Here is a 22,566-nt window from a genome sequence, read left to right on the forward strand (position 1 = left end):
TAACTCCTTCCCCGCCAGCATTTTTTTTTTAAGTTGCCAGCCAGCCCCAGCATTTTTCATGATTTTCACAACAGTTGAAAGCCTTTCAGAAAATGTTCTTCATTAAATATATAAACATTTAATATATCGAATGAAAGAACAGACCCTCTGCTTTCAAACAAAAAAGTTTCATCCTACCTTCATTTGTTCTCTTTTTATCACCTCTCAAATATGGGTAGGTGTCTTCAAAAACACCAAGTTTTGAGCAAAAAGCTGAGGTAATTCCATTTTTGTGAAGGACTTTTGTTCAGTTTGTATCAGATTCAAAGCGATCCTCAAAACGTACACGGACATACAACTGTTTGCCCTATTGCGATACTTCTGGGTTTTATAAGTTTTGGAAGAGCATGGTGGATTATAGCGGTATTACGGAAAAACTTGTCATTGGCAAGGAAGCGTTTTCTCTTAATTAACGAGTTAAGTAGCTTTGTATTGGTTGTAATTACATTTATGTACACTGTTAATGTTGACTCCAATTTAGTTGGTATAATTTTGTTGAAGAACGGCAAAACTTTTAAAGGACCGTGATATACTTTTTTCCGCGTCCCACAGGTCCGCATAGCTTTCCAAGTATACTCCTCGCGGCTACACGCGGATGGCCGCGTTGGACACGTATACGCAATACAAATGATTTCTTATTCAAATTATTAGTCTACCAGGCCATCAGCGCAGCACTGATTTTTTTACAGTACATTAAAAAAAATTAGGACAGATGATGAAAAGTTGCGAATCCACTACTGCAAATAAAGTTTTGAGCGAACAAGAAGAAAACAAAGAACAGAAATCAAACATTATGGTGACAAAAGTGTTCCACAGCTTTCTGTTCTTGGAAAAAGTGAAAATAAATGAAGAAAAGACGATGGTGTATGCGCAAATGCTGTCTATTGCCTTTGTGTAATTGTTTGTAGTGCAGTGTCCTGTCTCAACATTTGCTTGCGCTATCGATGCAGACTGTCCTGATGACGAAAATGACGTCATGCGGACGCCGCGCACATCCCTAGTACACCTTCGGCTTAAGTGTCAGGCATCCTTGACACAACTATATATCCCATAATCTTTTGTGGCAGCCGAGAAGTTTAAATTATCTAAAGCGTCAGTAATACATCTTCAAAATTACACATCATGACATAATACGAAGTTTTTAAAGCTAAAGAAGACCTCAAGGTACTAAAGGCCGGTTTTGGGTAAGCTTAGGTATCTCTCCATTATAAAGATGCATGTTGTGCTTACCTCTCCTCCATTCTTTACCTAATTTTTAGGCTTCGATGGCAGAGAACAACATACCTCTATACACTACCGCTTCCATCGGAAGTCCCACTCTTAACTCGCTTGCCAGCGTCATCCGAGAGGAAATGAATGGGGCCATGGACCACGGGAACAGCAACGGTAGTGACAGCAGCCCTGGACGCTCGCCCCTGCCAACTATGTGAGTGGCTCGCATCCTACCTTCACGTAATGAGTGTGCGTATGCGTAACCGAGATAAGGGAGACGTCCAGGCATCATTAGGGTGCGGGACAGCGCTCATACAATTTTTTTTACAAGGTCACAGGGGTTTAAAATTGTTTTCACTGTAGGGTTTCATGCATGTTTAGCCGTTCTTAAAATATTATATAGATAATTACAGAGGAAGTACGAATTGTGAATTGTGCTTGAGAGTCTTTAAAAAAGGAAGCCCCACCTTTGGAAGGTTTCTGTGCTGGGGGAGCTCGTAAAGAAAATGGTGTCTTTCGGTGTTATTTCAAGGAGAAGTTTATAAACCGGCTTTTATTACGGGTCAATAGTGTGTGGCACGCTGTGCAAAGTTCCTCCCTAATTATTGCCTAAATATTTACAGAAGTCGTGAATAGAAGATGACAGAGCTGTGCCCAAACAGGACTTGCAGCACGTCCACAAAACGTTCGGGCTAAGGGGGGTGGTGGGCCGCAATTAAACCAGACAAAAAGCTCCAATATTTCCATGTAGCTGCGCTGCGGTCGGGTTTGGAAACCACAGCTCCCCATACACTTGTTGTACGGGAGGGACCGCCGCGTTGTTTGAAGCTTAAAATAATACGCCACAGACGACATGGCTTCCAGATGTTGGAGGATAAAGTGGTGATTTGTTGCCCGACGAGATTTATTACAGTCTCTGTGAAATATCAGCAAAATGGTTTTCGAGAGAAACGGCAGGATAATGAACTCATGAAGATGTGGGTTGGAGAAGTGCTAATGGTAGGTAACATAGCTGCAGGTCTGCCCAATCAGCAGGATATAGAGAAACAGGATGGCGGTTGTTTGCTCTAAGGCTGCCTGCCTCTCATCTCTCCAGGCATCCGCTAGTATTGCCCAAACATGAGCTGTATGAAGAGTAAAAAAGGATGGGAATTCACTAGGGACAAGGTGAATATGATATAGATGGATATCTGGGTCACAACTCGAAAATATTGTGAGCATATAGCATGTGGATATAGTTTGCAAAGTGCAATTATTATATTTTTTATCAAATTATTCAAATAACTGAAAAATATACAGTACTGTGCAAAAGTCTTAGACCACCTTGCCAGAATTTAGATTTGTTGTTTTTGCAATGTTATAGTGATCAAAATTAATTGTATCTCAGTCTCTTATACAGGAAATGTGTATGTAGTATTAAAAACTGCATAAAAATGTAAACTGATGTGTCAAGTTTTAAGGTTAAACTCCCCTTCCACTTGAGCAATAGCAGGAAACTGCAGGATCTCTTAAACCTAAATAAAATTAAATCCTAATTTCTAATTTTAAAGAAATTTGTATTTTTACTTAGGGATGCACCGATAGGATTTTTTTGGGCCGATACCGATTTAAACAGACAACTTCTGGCCGATACCGATATTAAACACTTGTAAACAATATTATACAGTTGGTCTATTGGCTAGTTTATTTCTGCATCAAATTATTTTTTACTGAACATGGATTTTATCTCATTAACATTCAACTGACCAACCTAATAAGAGAGGCACAAATTAAGCTAAAACAAATATAATAAGACAGCATGACAACCTTCAAAGGTGGTTTTTGCTATTCAGCATTTATTTTATTAACAATATTAATATTTTTTTTTTACACATAATGGATTTCTTTATGCAGTTAATTAATAAACAATCGGTATCGGCCTTTCTCGTGCTATTGCCGATATGCCGATGGTTTCAAATTCATCAAAAATCGGCCGATAAATATCGGCGGCCGATACATCGGTGCATCACTATTTTTACTTCATTCTGCTCAAAAGTGCTCAAAATGTGTTTAGTGCCAAGAAAGGTCATACTAAACACCGACTATGCCTAAAGAAGACATTTAGTCCTGTTTTGTTTTTTTTACATATTTCCTGTATTTTCTGTTTGTATCTTAAGAAAATAGATTAAAAAAATATGGATTTACATTAAAACTTCTGGGGGTGGTGGCCTAAGACTTTTGCACCATACTGTATTTTTGGTGTCAGAATGTCAACTTAGTATTGTAAGATCTAATACTTTATGCAAATGTCATGAAGCATGAATACAGTTAGTCCAGTTAAATTTTTTCATGCTTTAATTACTTGATGCTTTTTTACAATGTTACGTTGTTTCAAAGCAGCTTTACTAGAAAGACAAAGAAAAAACATAGGAAAAGATATGTATATATGTGTGTGTGTATACTAGAGATGCACCGATTTATCGGCCAATAATCAGTACCGGTCTATAAAAGCAATTTTTACATGTTTAAGGCGGCCGATAGTCATGGCTGATATATAATATATGTCAATATATGAGAACACGGAAATGCAAATAATTTGAGCTCTGCATAGAAAATGTATAGAAACATGACTAGTTTAATGTTCAATATTACCCCTGGAGAATCCACAAAAATTTGTTCTTCAAGGTTTATGATCATTATATGAATTAATAAAATTCAGAAAATGTAATCTTCAGAGTTTTGTTAATGCAAGTTAATATACCAACAAAATATCGGCAGGAATATTTTATATCAGTGCATCTCTAATATATGTATAAAAGAATAAATTGTAGTATTGCACATTTTATTGTCCTCATAAATAGATTATGATCTATTAAAATATGTACTTATTTTATATACAGTACTGTGCAAAAGTCTTAGGCCACCACCACCAGACTTGTTTTTTTAGAAGTTTTAATGTCCATCCATATTTATTTTTCAATCTATTTTATTAAGAAACAAACAGGAAATACAGGCAATATGTAAAAAAAACAAAACAGGACTAAATGTCGTCTTTAGGCATCGTCGGTGTTTAGTGTGACACCTCTTGGCACTAAACACAACTTGAGCGTTTTTGAGCAGAATGAAATAAAAAGACAAATTTCTTTAAAATTAGAAATTAGGTTTTAATATTATTTAGGTTAAAGAGATCCTGCAGTTTCCTGCTACTGGAAGAGGAGTTTACCCTAAAAACTTTTTACATTTGTATACAGTTTTTAATGCTATATACACATTTCCTGTATTTTCTGGATGTATTCTATCAAAGAGACTGAGAAACAATTATATATGATCACTGTAACATTGCAAAAACAACAAATATAATTCTGGCATGGTGGCCTAAGACTTTTGCACAGTACTGTATATACTTTGTTCTCAACTCTTAAACATTTAGTCAATTTATATGATTCATAGCAGGCATCGTATTAAACTTAACATGCTTTTCCATCTAACAAAAGAAGAAAAATGTAATAAAAGCAGGAGTAATAAAAAGTAGTTTGATATAACATAAAGAATAAATACTATGAACAGCAGTGTAAAAAGTATAGAGAAGTTTGCGGCAACATCATCAAAACTTCTTTCTAATAAAACATAGCTTGTTTTTGATTATAAATGAAATTGCAAATGATGCATGCCTCAAACAAATGTTAAAACCCTTTCAAAACATAAACCTTTAAACACAGCCCCTGAAGACTCAATTTATGAGTTTGTTTTGAGCGGTATAATTAAATGTTAACTATCAAAATGATTGCATGGTATTGTCAATCCATCTATGTTATTATATCCGTCTTAACATGATACAAGATACAACAGGCTTGTAATTATGTGGTAAACGCTTTACATTATCATAGTGCAACTGTTATATACTGGCATCATTTTTTTTGTGTCTTTGTTGCACACAACTGAAAGGTTCATGTATAGGGCTACTTAAATCTCAGTCCTAATTACAATAAAGACTAAAGCAGAATGAAGCTCAGTAGCATATTAATAACAACTCCATGTTTGCCCTCCAGCAAGAGATTGAGAACCGGAGGCCAAGGGATGTGTGGGGATGCTTTGATCTGAAACCAATAAAATGGGATGAACTTTCTTATTCAGGCATACATACGATAACTCATTAACATGCTTTCTTAACACTCGTAACTTTAAAAAGCGTTGTTATTTGCACTTAAGATCAGTTGTGGTTAACAATTAATTTGCCAAGCAATCCTATAGACTAATTTTGCTGAAAGTAAGTACTTGTTATGTTTATCCTTTCATTCATTTCTTTTTGTCCTATTCTTTCCCTTCCCTGTTTGCTCATTGGCGCTCTATTCCTACCATATTTCTGTAATGAGAAATTTGGCAGATCTCATCTCTGCGGACAATCCTTTGCCCAGACTGTGGGCCGATGGTTCATGTGTATTGCCTTGTTTACAACTGACAGTGTTATTATTCTTGTAAGGGCTCTGTTTCTTATCACAGCCGTTTGTGTTGGGCCCCGTCATCACCCCTCCTTCCCTTGCACACCTCCTTTTCTTTCCCTTATTGACACTTCAGTTAGAAGTTGCATTAATTGTGCGTGTATTTAAAGCGTACGCGCCGTCGTCTGGTCACCGCGTTGCGAGGTTTTTCACGCACTTGAAGTTGATTAATGACGGAAGCTCACGCGGGGTCGTCCTCCGGGGAGCCGCCTCACAGGTTGTGCATGTTAACGAGTGAGAAGTGTAGCGCGCCGAGCGGCGCTGATCCGACGCCACCGGGAATCTGACGGCTCGTTCGCCTGCCACCGCTCGCTGTGGTCCATTCTTTCGTCGCCACGTCGCACTTTGTTAATCTACCTCATTCATCAATTCAAAGTGAAAACACTGTCGTCAGACCAGCTGTGAAAATAAAGCCGGCAGGTATACCGGTGTTGGAAGCTGGAAAGGGAAGTGAAGTTATTTGACGTGCCGTTGTGTCACTGCTGTTAGAATTTCATTATAAAGAGATAAAAAATGTCACAATTTTACACAATTGTCGCACAATATTTCAATGGTACCTTAAGAGTTAATTGAAGTAGCCAATACAAATACGAGTATTAAATTGTGAAATTTCATGATTATCAGTAGTAATTTTTATAACAGAACAAAAAACACATGTACAGTTTTTTATAAAGGTACATGTAGATTTAACATGGCAGTGGCCTTAATGTGTTAATCTATAAAAGTATTCAGTGCATTATCAAAATATAATTCATTTATATAATTAATAACAACTAATTTGATGCTGCTAGAATTTAAATAAGATGGAGATATTTACATTAAGTAAATATTAAATTTTTTGTTTAAACATTTTTAGAGGTTTTGTTAACAATTAAAGTAATTTATATGCTCTAGATTCATTTAAAATATATATCTTTATAACATGTTATGTGTGGTATTTTATACTTCAAACGTTTGTATATCTGACCCAGAACCACAAAACCAGTCAAAGGTCACCCTGTTGAAATTGAGATTTATACATCATCTGAAAGCTTTTTTCTGGTGTATGGTTTAAAATGGGACAAATTGGGCCGAGATACAACTATTTGAAAATCTGAAATCTGAGGGTGCAAAAATATCTTAACTTTTTGAAAATCACCTTTAAAGTTGAAGTTATACGCCTCCACTCACAAAAATAAAGTTTTTTATATATTTACAGTAGGAAATGTATAAAATATCTGCATAGGACATGATCTTTACATAGTATCCTTATAATTTTTTGTATAAAAAAACAATAATTTTGACCCATACAATATATTTTTCGCTTTCTTCCTGAGGTCTCAACATTTGCATTTGCTGCTTTTTTATATTTAAGTTATCAGTTTCAAAAACATTTCTTAAATACATTTTTAGTTTTCTAATCAAAGAAATTAATATGTTAGCAAATAATATTTTTGTTTACAAAAGAAATGTTAAACATTTACACCTAAACCTTGTTTCCTAACTTTTTACCTTTTTTATACAGTACTGTGCCTAGAATTTAAATAAGATGCAGCAGTACATTAAGTAAATATGTAATGTTTTGTTTAATTGTAAAAAAAAAACGTAAAAAATTATTAAAGTATGAGAAGTCATTTATATACTCTTGATGCATTTAAAAATATATATATTTATAACATGTTATGTGTGATATTTTATACTTCAAACATTTGTATATGTGACACAGGATCATAAAACCAGTCAAAGGGTCACTTTATTGAAATTGAGATTTGATCAATCTCATCAAAATCTCATCATCTCATCTGAAAGCTGAATAAATAGGCTTTTTACTGATGTATGGTTTAAGATGGGACAATATTTTGCCGAAAATCTAGAATCTGAGGGTGCAAAAAAAATCTAAATTTTGAGAAAAACACTTTTAAAGTTGTCCAAGTAAAGTTATATGCAACTGCCTCCTCTCACAAAAATAAAGTTTATATATATTTACGAAAGGAAATTTACAAAATATCTTCATGGAACATGATCTTTACTTATCCTAAGGATTTTTGGCATAAAAAACAATAATTTGACCCATACAGTATATTTTTCGCCTTAAGATAAGATCTCAACATAAGATGCATTTGCTGCTTTTTTATATTCAAGTTATCAGTTTCAAAAAAATTTTTTTTAAATAAAATGTTATTAATTTCTTTGATTAGAAAACAATGTTAGCAAAATTATATTTTTTTCCACAAAAGAAATTTTAAACATTTAAACCTAAACCTTGTTTCCTAACTTTTTACCTTTTTTTATACAGTACTGTGCAAAAGTCTTAGGCCACCATGCCAGAATTAGATTTGTTGTTTTTGCAATGTTATAGTGATCATATATAATTGTTTCTCAGTTTCTTTAATAAAATACATCCAGAAAATACAGGAAATGTCTATATAGTATTAAAAAATTCATAAAAATGTAAACTGATGTGTCAAGTTTTTAGGGTAAACTCCACTTCCACTTGAGCAATAGCAGGAAACTGCAGGATCTCTTTAACCTAAATAAAATTAAGTCCTAATTTTTAAGATATTTATATTTTTACTTCATTCTGAGTAAAGATGTCCTGAACATTTAATTTTAATTTTTTTTGTACATATTTCCTGTATTTTCTGTTTGTATCTTAATGAAATGGATTGAAAAATAAATATAGATGGACATTAAAACTTCTAAAACAACAAGTCTGGTGGTGCCCTAAGACTGATTTTGCAAATGCACATATCGTAGCCCATTTACAATTTCACGATAAAGTGTTTGCCCAAGCTTAGTAGACTTTTGGATGCTTTGTATGTTTGTCCCAGAAAAATAGTGAAACATTTCCTGATTTTTTTTTTTTAGGCATCATATCAGCGTTAAAGAAGAGCCACTGGACCCGGAGGAGCACGACGGTCCCCTTTCCCTCGTGACGACAGCCAATCACAGTCCAGACTTTGATCACCACAGAGATTACGAGGACGACCACGGGCACGAGGACATGCTGTAAGCCTGGTTTCCCCCGACGAGGCCAAACTAACTGCGAGATATAGCAAGCCCAAGACTGAATTCACAGTACTCTTGTTGACAGCTATTCAAATGTTACTCTTAGTGCCATTTAAATACCAATTACGTGATAAGAAAAATCAAATCCGTTTGGAAGTATTTTTGATTTGTTTCTACTTTTCGGTTAAGAGACTCAAGAGCGTAAATTTCTACTCGTCACTCGATGAAGAGACGTTTGGTACTGGGGGCCTGCTTCTACTTCCTTTTGGCAAAGTGTCACCGAGACCAGAGCGGACATTGAAACGCAGCAGAGAAAGACTGGCTCATCGCCCTCTGAGTCTAATAAACACTGATCAGAACTGTAAAGCACACACACACACAAATCAATAGCGCTTGGAGCGTGCCACTCACATGGTGTGCGTGTACGTATGTGACTTTAAATCATTGCCTTCTTCAGACCTTCTTAAAGGGATAGTTCACCCAAAAATGAAAATCATTTATTCACCCTCTTCGTGTTTCAAATCTGTTACTTTTGAACATTTTCAATAATGTCCCGTTCACTCCTTAGCAAAAAGCGAAAATGAATGTGGACTTAAGCTTTTCTAAAGGCTTTGGAAGCCACATAATATCTTTGTGTGAGGAACAATTACGAAAAATAAAAAACACGACATTTCCTTGGCTTAATGCTGTGTTCACACCAGCCGCGGTAGAGGCGTCAAGCGCAAGTTATTTCAATGTTAAGTCAATGTAAAGATGCGTTGACACACGTCTGGAGGTCTGCTGGCACATATGAGGCAGTTAGCGCGGTAGACGCGATTTCACCTCATTCGTGCATCTAGTTCGCGATAATGGCGCGATTTAAGCGTTGCCGCGGGAAACGCGCAAGTTGAAAAATTTTAACTTTGGCGGAAAAACACCCCACGTTAACCAATCAGGAGCTTGCTGTAGTAGTTGCGTGATTACAGAAAGCGAGCGGAGTCGCAAAAGCCCCTCCCATGACGCGAATTCCCACGTGAATGTCTCGATGACTAGAATTTCACACGTGAATGAAGCGAGTAAACTCAAAATGTTCAAGCGGCAAACTAGACGCGGTAGACGCGAATTTGATGCCTCAAACGCGACTGGTGGGAACCCACAGTTAGAGAAGTTTGCGATTTATAATTGGAGTTACGGGGTTTTGATATGGGTTTTGAATTCGAGAGGGTGCGCAAAATGTCATTTTTGGGCAAACTCTTTCTTTAAGTTTGCTTCCGTCACAGCTGGAAAATGTCTTGAGGGTTCCTGAGCAAATAATTTAAACGTAGTGTCCTTTCATTACTCTGTGCTGTTAGCTATATATCCTTTTTTTTTTTGGGTTTGTTTGTTTTGGTAACTGATCAGACCTCATGAATAATAATGTGGAGTTATGGTGTGCTTAGCACTGGATGAATGTGTCAGGCTTCTTTCGTCATGCTATCTTTTCCTTGAAAATTGATACGGAATGTCGCATTACCGTGTAGTATTTTTCTGTCATTTGTTCCCAGCGTTTCGGATCGCCACTCCGCACTCACATCCCCTTATGGGCGGACACACACACGTTTTCTCATTCATGACGACTCTCTGCAAATGCACTATTCGTAATGAAGGCTCTCCCTCTCTCTCTCCACGCACCGATGAAGTTTAATTTTCCTATGGAATGAATGACAGAGAAATCAACGCAGGTTTATCATTAAAAAAAAAATTACTTTCAAAAATCCCTTTTTGTGGTGATGCATGTTAGCGTCAACCGAATCCCAAGCATCTATATTTAAAAAAAAGAATGAAATGTCAAAGCATCATTGATAATTGTTAGTCATCAAGCTTTTTGTGATTTTGTTAGCAGAAACTTTTTCAGAAACTGTCTTTGCATTTTTTTTTACCACATCACGACTGGTTCGTCCTCTCTGTTATTAGGCATTATTAATAATTACACACAAGATTAAAGGGATTATTTACAGCCACGACCACTGAGCATTACAACATTGGGGCAGCCCACTATAACCGTTCACTTCATGTTGTTTCCGACTGGATGTTCTTGAAACTTGGAAACAACTCGGAAATGCTGCCTGCTAGTTTAGAGGACAGGCAAAATTTTTGGACTGCGCAGAGATTAGAAAAGTATAGATTAGACTTTTTTTTTTTTTTTTAAAGATTGCAACCAACCACTTTTTTGTTCTTATTTATTACTTCCAGTGTTTATTGTCTTTTTATTTTTACTTTGTCTGTGACTACCAAAGATACTACAAGTTGATATATTCTGTGTTCATGCAATAGTTTAACATAAAGGCCAAATATCTTTAGTATTCCCCACACTGGCTAAATGCAAAAAGATGAAATGTTTCAAACTGTATTATAGTGAATAAATCGGTGAAAAAAGCCAAAGGGGTGTTCGACGGGCAGCTGTCTTTGCCCATGACCAAAATAGGAGAGACCAACAGACGACCAAATCAAAGCGATGTTGTCTTTGGGCCAATGAAAAGGAAAAAGGGAGTGTTCTATCTGGAAATAATGATGATGATGATGCTTATGAAGAAAGAGTTTAGGACTGTGTTCACAGGATATTTAAATCCAGAAAGGGGAAAGCATTTGCATAACACAATGTGAACAGATTTCAAACTGGACCACACAATAATAGACACATGTTGATGTTTTTTATGTTGCCATTTAAGATTGTATGCCACTTATCTTGTAAATCCACAACGGGATTCCCGATGTCCTTTGTTATCCTTGGCAATGCTCTATGATTGTGATTTAGTGTCTGTCAACTTATTACTTTTTTATATTAAAAAACACTCCTGTCAACCAATAAGCTGGGTACAAGGTACTTTAATGGTAGTTAATACTACATGTAAATTTATCCAATCGTTTTTCTTACTGATGAAAAGGGCAATCTGTTTTTCACCGAAGGACAGTGGGATACGATTCAAGCTTGGATGGATTGCCGTCTCTGATTGGTTAATTGTTATTCTTGAGCAGGACGACGAGACCACTCACCGCATGTGTAGCTCGGCATTACTGAAGAAATACAGCATGAGAAACTGTTAGTACGCATACCTCAGTTCAATCCTTATAGGGAATGAGAAAAATAAATAATATAACATTTCACTCAGTTGCACTTAGTTGTACGTCTTGCATGTTTAGTCTAAAACTGTAGCAAACTATTTTAAGAAAAAGATTTTTAAAAATATATAAAAATCAGAGCTTGGTAATCATTGGGGGGTCTCTTTGTGTTTTTTTTTTTTAAAGCAAATCCAAACCTCAGGATTTTTTATTGTTGGAAACTCCACTTAGCTTGCTTCAAATGTTCATTTTTTTACTTCCTCTCCGGTAAACTGCTTCCAAGACTGCTGTTTTTAGCTTTTGTTGAAGTATAGGTTGTACATACTACACCATTTTATAGCTTTTCTGTCCTCATTTTCTGATTCTTTAATACTGTTTGTATCACCATGTTTGCTTTATCACAACTGCTTTGTATTTACTATTAAAAAAACGACGATAAAACAAACCGAAATGAACTACTGCTGTATGTATTCCAATAGCGTACTGTGCTGCAAATGTAATTGACTTGGTAATCCTTGCTTGTCTGGGGAAAAAGTGAAACTCGCAGACATCTGTGAGCGAGAAGGGAGGGAATGGATCTGGGGATAATCCTTCGTTTTTTTGGATTCTTAAAAAATGTAGAATAGAAAACAGATTTTGTTATCATTGACCTAAGCGGGGTTTTTTTACAGCCTGTTACATCCCCATCCTTGTGTTAAGCTGTTTTAATACTTCTTTCAAACAGATCTTGCTTTTTTGCAATTTATAAAGGCAGGTGTATTTCCTAGTTCAGTTTTTTTTTAAGCTTTAATGACTAAATGTAAGTTTAAAGAAAATGTATAAACTATAACCATATCAAAATATTGTAGTGTACAGTTTGCTCTTAAAAAAAGGACAATTTATTGGTAATCCTTTACAATTAGGTTGTATTCATAAACATTAGTAAATGCATTAACTAACATGAACAAACAATGAACAAATATAATAAAAAATAATAATTAAACACTTGATTTTATAACTGTATTACCAAATGCCGAAATTAACATTGAACTTAGATTAATGAATGCTTAGTTTATTAATAACTAATTTGTTTTTATTTGTAACTAATTGTTAACCTTATTGTAAAATGTTACAAATTTATTTTTTATTTATTGTCCAATAATTCAATATAAGCAGTAGTTTTTTGCATCATTTATTTGTTTAACTATAAATATTTATTTGCTTGGTCCTTTGCAAAAATCCATTTTATAATCATTTTTAAAATGTTATACAAGGCATAAACTGAGAATATCCACTTTAAGATGAACCTTTAAAATTTTTACATTTATTGCATGCATAATGTGAATATAAAAAGATACAAAAATATCAGGATGATATGATTATAAAACTTAACCATAGCAAAAAGCAGCAGAAATACCCTGAAAAAAAAAGATTTATTCAGTTTACTAAATTTTTTAAGGGAAGGGGTTGCAATCAATTTATTTAAGCTACATTTAAACAAAAGTTTTTTAATTTAATTTTTTTCTAATTTTTTATTTTTTTTTAAATGTAGCTTAAATAAAAAAAATTTCAGTCTATTTTTCATATTTAATAAGTGTTTATTTTGCTAAAATTGAAAACTTTATGGGGTGGTTTCCCACACAGGGTTTAGATTAATCCAGGATTAGGTCTTAAATTATATAAAGACATTCAAGTAGTTTTTACAAACAAACCTTACAAAATACAATACTGGTGTCCATCTTGACACAAAACAATGACACTGATATAAATGTTAAGATGTACAAGTTGTTCTTAAATTAAGGCAGCTCAAACATGCATTTTAGTCTGGGACTAGGATAAGCCCTGTCTGGGAAACCGCACCTAAATGTCTGTATGCTAGATTTATGCCATAGTTCCTTATAGTCCACATGATCCCATTGTTACCTCCATTGGTGACAAATGCATGTATTTTGACCCTCCTCCATCATGCCGATCTCAAAGCCTCATCGCTCAATAGAGGATGATGGTATAGAGGTCATATATTTTCAGTTAAATATTTCATCAATAGTCCTATTTAGTAAACTCGTGTATTGGATAAAATGCAGTTTGTTCATATTTTTTATGGATTGTTATTTGCATCACATACAGTTATTATTACCCGCTCTGAATATAAGTCATGATAATTAATTTGATACATTTTAATTATTGCACATATGCAATGCACCAAACTGGATTAAGATCATGCTCAGATTGAGCAGAATTGAACTGCATTCATCACTTCCGGCGCAATGTTATTGAATACCTTTCATTATATTATGATAGATACAGATATTTGTGCAGTTTGTTCTCGAATGATCAAGTCCATCATGACAAGCGATATCACGGCAGCTCGCACATTAAATTACCGTCTCATTAAAAACAGACAGTTAAACTGTCCTTTAGCAACAGCAATTTAGGTAACTGCATTTGACCAGCTATAAATTGTTACCGCATTAAAACTCCAGAAATATTAGGGATATAGATTTCTTGATGGAAATTAATGCTGATGATGAGGAGTTTGCTTTTTATGGGGGATGCACGAGGTCACGTTAGCCACTAAACAGCAGACAGAGATCAGGCCAAAGCAGTTTCAATCTTGTGAAACAAGCAATTACAAATAGTTGCATTGATTTGTTAAAAAGCTCGGGGTGACATAAATTGTTTCCCGCTTAGCTTATTGCTCTGATACATAAATGTCAGTGGCTATATTATTAATTAAACACGTTGAAAGACAAGATTTAAAGGAAACTATATAAAATTATTTGCTGGTAATATTTTAGCTCTCATTTGGTGTTTCTTATTTTTTATTGCTGTTGTCTCTTTGATATTGTCTGTTCATAATAGTGGGCTTGTTCTGTCTTTGTTATAGTTATCGGACACTATTGCTCTTGTTTCTTGTAATGCTCAATTAAGTTTAAAAACATGTTTAAATTGTTTAACTTAAAGGGGATGACTTTAAGATGACAAAAAAATTTGGTGTCCCCAGAGTAAAAATGTAAAGTTCTAGCTCAAAATATTATTTTAATTTATTATATATTTTTAATTTATAATATTAATAATTTATTATAACGTGTTTCGTGTTGAGTGTCCTTTTAAATGCAAATGAGCTGATCTCTGCACTAAATGGCAGTGCCGTGGTTGAATAGTGCAGATTAAGGGGCGGTATAATCCCCTTCTGACATCACAAAGGGTGCCAAATTTCAATGAGCTATTTTTTTCACATGCTTGCAGAGAATGGTTTACCAAAACTTAGATACAGGGTTGATCTTTTCCACATCTTCTAGGTTGATAGAAGCACTGGGGACCCAAATTAAATATGAAAAAAGTCAGATTTTCATGATTTATCCCCTTTAAAGTAACACAAAAATATATGATGATTTGATATTATTTTACAGTGCACAGTGGTACCACATTGACACACAAATGTGTGAATTGGGTTGGACTAGAGAACAAAATATTAAGCGACATAAAAAAAGGATAACACGGCTTTAAAAGCAAAGCATTTAAATAAATAAATTTGTTAGGTTTTTGAGGTTGTATGAAATCGTCCCTGTATCTCAGTTAGTAGAGCATTGTGTTAGCAGCGCAAAAGGTAATGAGTACAATCTCAGGGTACATGCATACTAATAAAATTTATAGACTGAATGCACTGTAAGGATGAAATGCTTCCTGATCTTTCTTTCCCAACACCTTCACTCGCTTATTTACAGCTTGAAAGAAGTTTATTTGTCACCCGCTGACTTGTAAGTTTATACAAATGCAATGTTGTGACGTTCAGCGCCAGAATGTCATTGCACGCCATACGTTTCTTTTGATCTTAAAATGAAATAAACTCTATCATGTCATTCACACCAGTCTGCTTATGTTACAGAGTCTTCCTCTTATTTCCAAGCATGTGTTCTCTTTAGGCTTTGTAAATGAAATGGACCGATTAGTGCATTATCTTATTTACATATATTGAATTGCAGTAACAAGACTCCTCGTTTCATTCTAATTAAAGTGTGGCAATGCAACGGCAATCCACACAAGAGCTCTGCTTTAATAGTCAGTGCTGGCAAATTCCCAATCCTGCAACGCGGCAATTAGCAAGAGCGGCAGTGTTTGCAATTCACGGTTTGATGTTTTAAAGAAAGTTTATTAAGACGAGCTGCTGCTTCGGGCGCTGGTGGGCAATAGACCTGCTGCAATTAGATTCCAATTATTTGTGGGTTTTTGATATTGTAAACTGCCACTTAGCACATCAGTTAAATTGACACACTGTGTGCTGCTTGGTTTAGCTTGTAATTAAAACATTTGGCGTTAATTAGATGATGACCACTTCATTCCAGGTCCTCTTGTGTTTGAGTTTGGTTGTTGTTTGCATATGCCGTTTGGATCATGGCTTGTCAGATGGCGGGTTAATAAGCCTGTGGTGTTGTTTCAATTAACGCCAGCCGTTCTAAAGGCCTGCCTGTTCTCTCAGCGCTGCATATAATAAACACAGCATTGGGTTACAATCGAGTCGAGAGAAATGAGAGTAACATGTAAACAAATAATGCCTTTAAAATTGCAAAATCTAATTTTACAGATGTGACAGATTTACAATGAAATGTTCAGAATGAATGATCATTGTGCATTTATTTTTAAGTTCACTTCATTTTTGTATGCATTGGATTATGCAGTTACAGTGACTGTTAAGTAAACGGATATTATAGAAAATGCAAACTGCAATAGATAGAAAAAATACAGGTCATACAGAATCATTGGTATCACTTTACAGTAAGGTTGAATTTGGTAACATTAATTAATGCGTTAGCTAACATGAACTAATAATACTTAAGCCTTTATTAATCCTATGTAAACTGGGACAAGTTGAATTTGCACTTATGTAATGTGAACTAATCAAGATTTAAATTACATTTTCTAAAAATTCAAACTTAATTCATCAAATTTAGTAAACTTAAATTTGAGTTGATTTAACTTGACACAAATTGCTCTGTCCAACATCTCCAATTAGTTAAGTTACTTTTAGGGTTATAAATGGCATACATGAATAAACGCGATTCTCCACATAAACTCACAAAAAACTGCTTTTTTGACATGAATTGTCACACAGTAAAAAAATATATTGCATTCAATTTTTTTTAATCGACTCAGTCATTTCAACTTACTATTATTTATCTTATATAGAGGAGAGAGGAGTTGCTATAACTTATAAAAAATACGGTTTTGACAGAAAGAGGTCAACTTTATAACAACTCATCTTTAGTCAAGATAAATAGTAAGTTGAAATGACTTGTAAATCTTGAGTGGATTCAACCCAAAAATATTTTTTACAGTGTTCTTTACATTTTTTGTAATCAACTCAGATTTAAAAGTCATTTCAACGTACTATTTATCTTGACTAAAGATGAGTTGTTTTAACTTATAAAATAAAGTTAAACAATGAAATAAGTTGTAGCAACTGATCTCTAATTAAGATAAATAATGGTAAGTTGACATGACTTGTAAATCTAAGTTGATGAAAGAAAAATAATTCATGCAAAGATTTTTTTTTAAAGTGCGGTTCTGTGGAAAGAACTAAAAATGTGCTGAACAAGGTTCATGTAAGTAAACACTTCACAAAATTCTAATTTACAACAAAACAACATTGATAATATAAGAGTTTTAACCTTTATGACATTTTATTTACAAATATTTAAGTAGGTAAAGTTCTTATTCTGTGAAAAAGCTTAAATAATCAAACTATTCAAGCACAAGGGATTATGGGTATTCCTTATAACATAAGGAACTGATATTTTTAAGTTCATTTCACTTGAATGTTTTAGCTTAATACATTTAATATGCTTAAAAGTTAAATGAACTAAGATTTTTTATGTACACTGAAAAAACCTCACGATTGAATTAAGTTTTCTTAATATGATTTTTCTTTAAAAAATTTAAAAAATTGTTGGATCTACGTAATTTAATTATGTACACCAGTTCAACATGATTGAAGCAAGTTTTCTTAAAATGAAAATTAAGAAAACCTAAATGTGCAACCGATCTCCAAAAGTATTTTTTTCAGTGTATATGTGCAAAACACAATAAAATATAACACAAAAATATTGAGTGATGTTTACTTCATTGTTTAAGTAAAGACAATATCTGGGTTACCAGTTTTAGAATTTACTAATACATTTTTTTAAATCAATAGTTGTAAATGTTAACATTAGTTAATATACAATAGGCTAACACAAACAATAAATATCACCCTGTCTGTGAAATCCAGGCTAAAGTCTCATAATCGGAGATTTAGAGCATCAAAGTTTGATTTTACTCACTGATATATATGTATATATACATACATATATATATATATATATATATATATATATATACATATATACATACATACATACATACCTACATACATATATATATACACAAAAAATGCCTTTAGCTTGATTTTCACAGACTGAGTCACAAATGCTATAAAACTACATTGCTATTTCATGTTAGCTAATGCATTTGCTAATCTTAACAAATACAACCTTATTTTAAAGTGTTACAGAATTATTTATTCCTAAAACATTTCGCTTTTTGTTGTGCACACTTTAGTAAATTAATAACATATAAAAATAAAATCATTTCTATTAAAACAAACAGCCTGTATCAGTACAATGTGCTAAAAGACCTGCTTAGATTAATTTTCACATATTTTCCATATTCAAACAAGATATGTGAATAATTTAGAGGATGCAAAACAACATGAATAATTACAAGTCTCGCCACTTTATGCCACCGCGCATTAATGGACGTGTCCAGGTTTACTTTTCATTTACATATCATGAGTGCAAAAAGCACATTTGCAAATTATGCATCAATCTAAGGTCAATACATTTTTAACCACTAAAGTGAGTCTTGAATGACTGCAGACACATCCTGTGTAGTGCAGCACGACTGCTACGTTAGTATTGTACGTATATTTGCTATATGTAAAATACCAGATCACACGCCTTTGGCATCCTTTGAACCGACAAATGTGATTGCCGTATAAATAATGGAAACACGATGTGACGTTAGATGCAAAAAAATACCAGAGCTCCGAGAACATCAAATCCCAAAAGCAGCAGGACTACGTTTCTTAACTGTCTCATTAATATTTGGCACATTACTGTTCAAGATTACCGCGTTACTTCATAAACCTTTACCCAGCTCCCGTGCACACATTTGCGTATTAGAGTTTGTGATTTGACTCTCAGCATCTCTCATTTCAGCCCAGATTTAATGCTCTTCCGGAGGGGAAGAGATGGAAAATAACTGTCATTAAAATATCTCATGGCGGCTGTTTACCTGCAGTGAACTCTGATTGAAGCGGCGTCTGACGTTACACTGATGCTTTTCTAATCTGTATGACTGGCATGTTAATTTCCCTGACGCTGTCGTTCAAAAACACAAACATGAAATGTTGGTTTTAGGCCTGGGACACCGGTTAGAGTGAATTTCAAGTACTTATTCAAATATTTCATTAAAATGTAAATTTTACATTGGTCCAACGCCTAGCTGCGCACAAGGCATGACTTAAGAAGTTATGAAGTTATAACACCAATCGTTGTTTTTTTTTATTTCCCTACCAACGGCAATTAACTTGGACTATAAATGTCCTTACCTTGTTTTATCTCTGCTAACCGCGTGGTAAGAAATGCAACAGGCTATGCATGGCCCGGTACCGCGGAGGGAAAAAAGACAGAAGCCAATTAAACATCAAGCTTCTCGCAGACTTGGTAGCTAATCAATTCTCTTATCACTGCAAAGTGCAAATTCACTGATGAGAATTGAAGGCGGGCAAGGATAAAGCCACAGTGTCGAGGGATTGTAAATGAAAAATGTCCCCAAATGCAAATGCGTGATCTAGGGGGCGTTTGTAAATCCAAACGGCATCGACACACGCATTTCTCTCTCCATACATCTCCATTGTACTGTATATCAATTGCTCGAAGGACGTACATCTTATAGTTTATACAGGCAGGAATGATGTGTTCACCATATGGAGTGTTAATATTCTTATATCTGATGATTTGTAGGGATAACAAGAGATGGCAAACTGATTTAATCTACCACTTCCCGACTCAAAGGCTTTCCTTTTTGCGTTTTCCTGCCAGGAACAAACGTTCAGACTTGAGAGGCTGCGAATTCCGGCACGTCACGTTCCGTCTCTCTCCCACTTTATTTCGACGGCCCAGACAACAGTCGCCTCCCGTTTCTTTATGTACTTCGCTCCCCTTTTCTTTCATTTTTTTACATTCACAGGGAAGATAAAATGGTTGCAGGTGGTGATGAAAATAAAAGCCATCCATCATTATTTATTAGGCATGAAAAAGATACACAATAATGTAATTTAATCTCTCAGCAGACAATTATTTCCACATATCGATAATGCAAAGCGAAAAGTGCCATGAATCCTAATATGATGTTTGCTTTTATTGGTGTATAATACAAGCAGAACAAATAATGTAATTGTATCAAGAAGAGAATGTAATTATTTGCACATGCTAACACTATAATGGCAATCTGTCTCAGACAATGGTATCATATTATTTTGCTGTGCTTAACTAGTTACAATTTGCATTTACTTATTATGTCTCAGTGGCAATAAAGCCGCCCCCTCTCGTTCTGGAAGTCCCCATAAGTAGACTGCTGGTATTATTCCAACCCCCATCTCAAACTTTTGATTGTTTGCAACTTGCCGAGATTTGAGATCATGAAAGTTTAAGTTTACACCCAGGAGGGGAGTCAGCTTTATTGAAGACTTTGATAATATCATCTCGCGTTGAAATCATTCTTTGCGGATGCGTACAATATATCAGTTTATTTGCAGACGCTTGTCTGTAATTTCATAAGATGCCGGTGGTTATAATCATGGTTATAATTTCACCTCTTAGGATTCAATAGGATAGTTATTCTATACTATAAAAACATTATACTACTTTAGTGAGGTGCAAAAGTTTGACCACTAATAAACCGGTATTTAGCTTTTTTCTATATACTTTTTTAATCTTGTTTTGAATAAATTTTGGACTTTGGTGTATTTGGTTATGTTTCACTTTTGCTTTCACAGCACTATGCACTTAAGCTGGCATGAACACCAGCTTGTGCAAAACCTGCTGGTCCATCTTATTTTATCTTGTCAGCATGATTTGAGAAAGTTTCAATAACATGTTGTGTGCTTAATTTAAGAGTTCAAATAGTCAATGTCACACATTTGCTTATTTGATTGGTAAGCAGGAAATAATTCATCATTCATTTTTACATCAGAAATTTTCTTTATGCAATTCTCAAAAGTTTTTTAAAATTGTGTGTGCCTGTCTGAAATCCAGGCTAAAGTCTAAAATCTAATTTTGTTTGATTTTAATCTTTGATATCCAAAATATCAAGGTTATATTTTCACAGAATATTCTTTAGGTAATGTAAAATGACTTTATGTAGAAAACTTTATGTAGTTTACAAGCTGCGTTACGTTTTAATGTCTGTTGGTACAGTTTGTAAAATAATGGGGGCTCGTCCGGGATATTGACCCAGGACCTCTCGTACCCAAAGCAACAATCATACACCTAGACAAAACAACACAAACACCACAACTTTCCTTTTGGTTCATCCTGTGACTTAGGGGTGTGTTTGTGGGAGCAGGAGACGGTACTCCGGGTGACATATGCTGCCATGTAAATAACAAAAATTGACTTTAGCTGGGTTTTAACCAGTGTTGTTTTCATCAACGATGATGATAATGAAATTATTTCATTGACGCACCTTTTTTATGACAATAACGCGACGATGACTAGCTAAAAATGGCTCTAAGGTGACGAAAACATGATTAGATGCTTTCGAGTTTTCGTTGACAAGACGGAACGAAAATGAAAAACGAAGTCTGACGTTCACAATGCATGTCATTTCTGCCAATTTTGCGTGAAATCTGTCTGTTTATAGCTAAAAAATATCAGCAATGGTGCAGCTTCTTATCCGTGTTTTGGGTACAGCCACCACCCGGCTGCTGCCATGCTGGGCACGTGCACCAGATTTCACACAACAACAACACACCTGCGGCCGTGGCGAGTTCGAGGACCGTGGAGGTGACACCAATAAACGGAAACAACGAGATGATTTATGGACATACTTTTAGTATAATTCCTCAGAAAGAAAACGGAATGCATATTGGGAGACAACGGTAAATGTGGCCGCAAACTAGTTGGGAAGAATACCACCAACCTCAAGCGGCACCTGAAGGCTCATCACGCTAATATTTTTTAAAGGTAACTAACAAGTCACGCTGTTAACATATCATATACATTCAATTTTACTCGACAATCGGCTTGTGACACATTTCACGGTAAGCTTAATGTTTTACATGTATCTACTTGTCAAACCTAAGCCCATTTCCAATACTTTTAAACTTAAATTAATTGTTAAAAACTTATTTTACTAAAATTGACTTAAACTTGACTAAAACCTTTTTGTGTTTTCATCGACTAAAACTTGACGAAAACCTTTTTGTGTTTTTTCGTAGACTAAAACTTGACTGAAACTATCAAGTTTATAAGTGACTAAAATGTGACGAAAACTAAAAAGCATTTTCGTCCATAAGACTAAAACTAAAAGGGCTGCCAAAAACAACGCTGGTTTTACATGCATGGTCACATATTTCTAATCTCCGAGAGTTGGACCCCACTTTATGTACACTTTTCCAAGTTGAACATTATTCTCCAAGACCTCAAAAATTAATCCCTATGAATCCACACTTGCAAACGGCATCTCATGA

The 22,566-nt window shown here is 34.7% G+C and overlaps 1 protein-coding gene across 10 annotated transcripts in view; it reads left to right on the forward strand.

Moving 5' to 3' along the window:
• The window catches only part of foxp1b (forkhead box P1b), a 234,659-nt gene extending 223,779 nt beyond the window's left edge, over positions 1-10,880 (forward strand). For all 10 annotated transcript variants that reach the window (XM_065279803.2, XM_065279797.2, XM_065279796.2 and 7 more), the window contains 2 exons: positions 1,299-1,465; positions 8,577-10,880. In XM_065279803.2, coding sequence (XP_065135875.2) covers positions 1,299-1,465; positions 8,577-8,721 — 312 coding nt within the window. In that variant the 3' untranslated portion in view covers positions 8,722-10,880. The remainder of the gene's footprint in view (positions 1-1,298; positions 1,466-8,576) is intronic.
• The last annotated feature ends 11,686 nt before the right edge of the window (positions 10,881-22,566 follow it).

Source organism: Paramisgurnus dabryanus, chromosome 7, assembly GCF_030506205.2.
Source record: "Paramisgurnus dabryanus chromosome 7, PD_genome_1.1, whole genome shotgun sequence".
NCBI lineage: Eukaryota > Metazoa > Chordata > Actinopteri > Cypriniformes > Cobitidae > Paramisgurnus > Paramisgurnus dabryanus.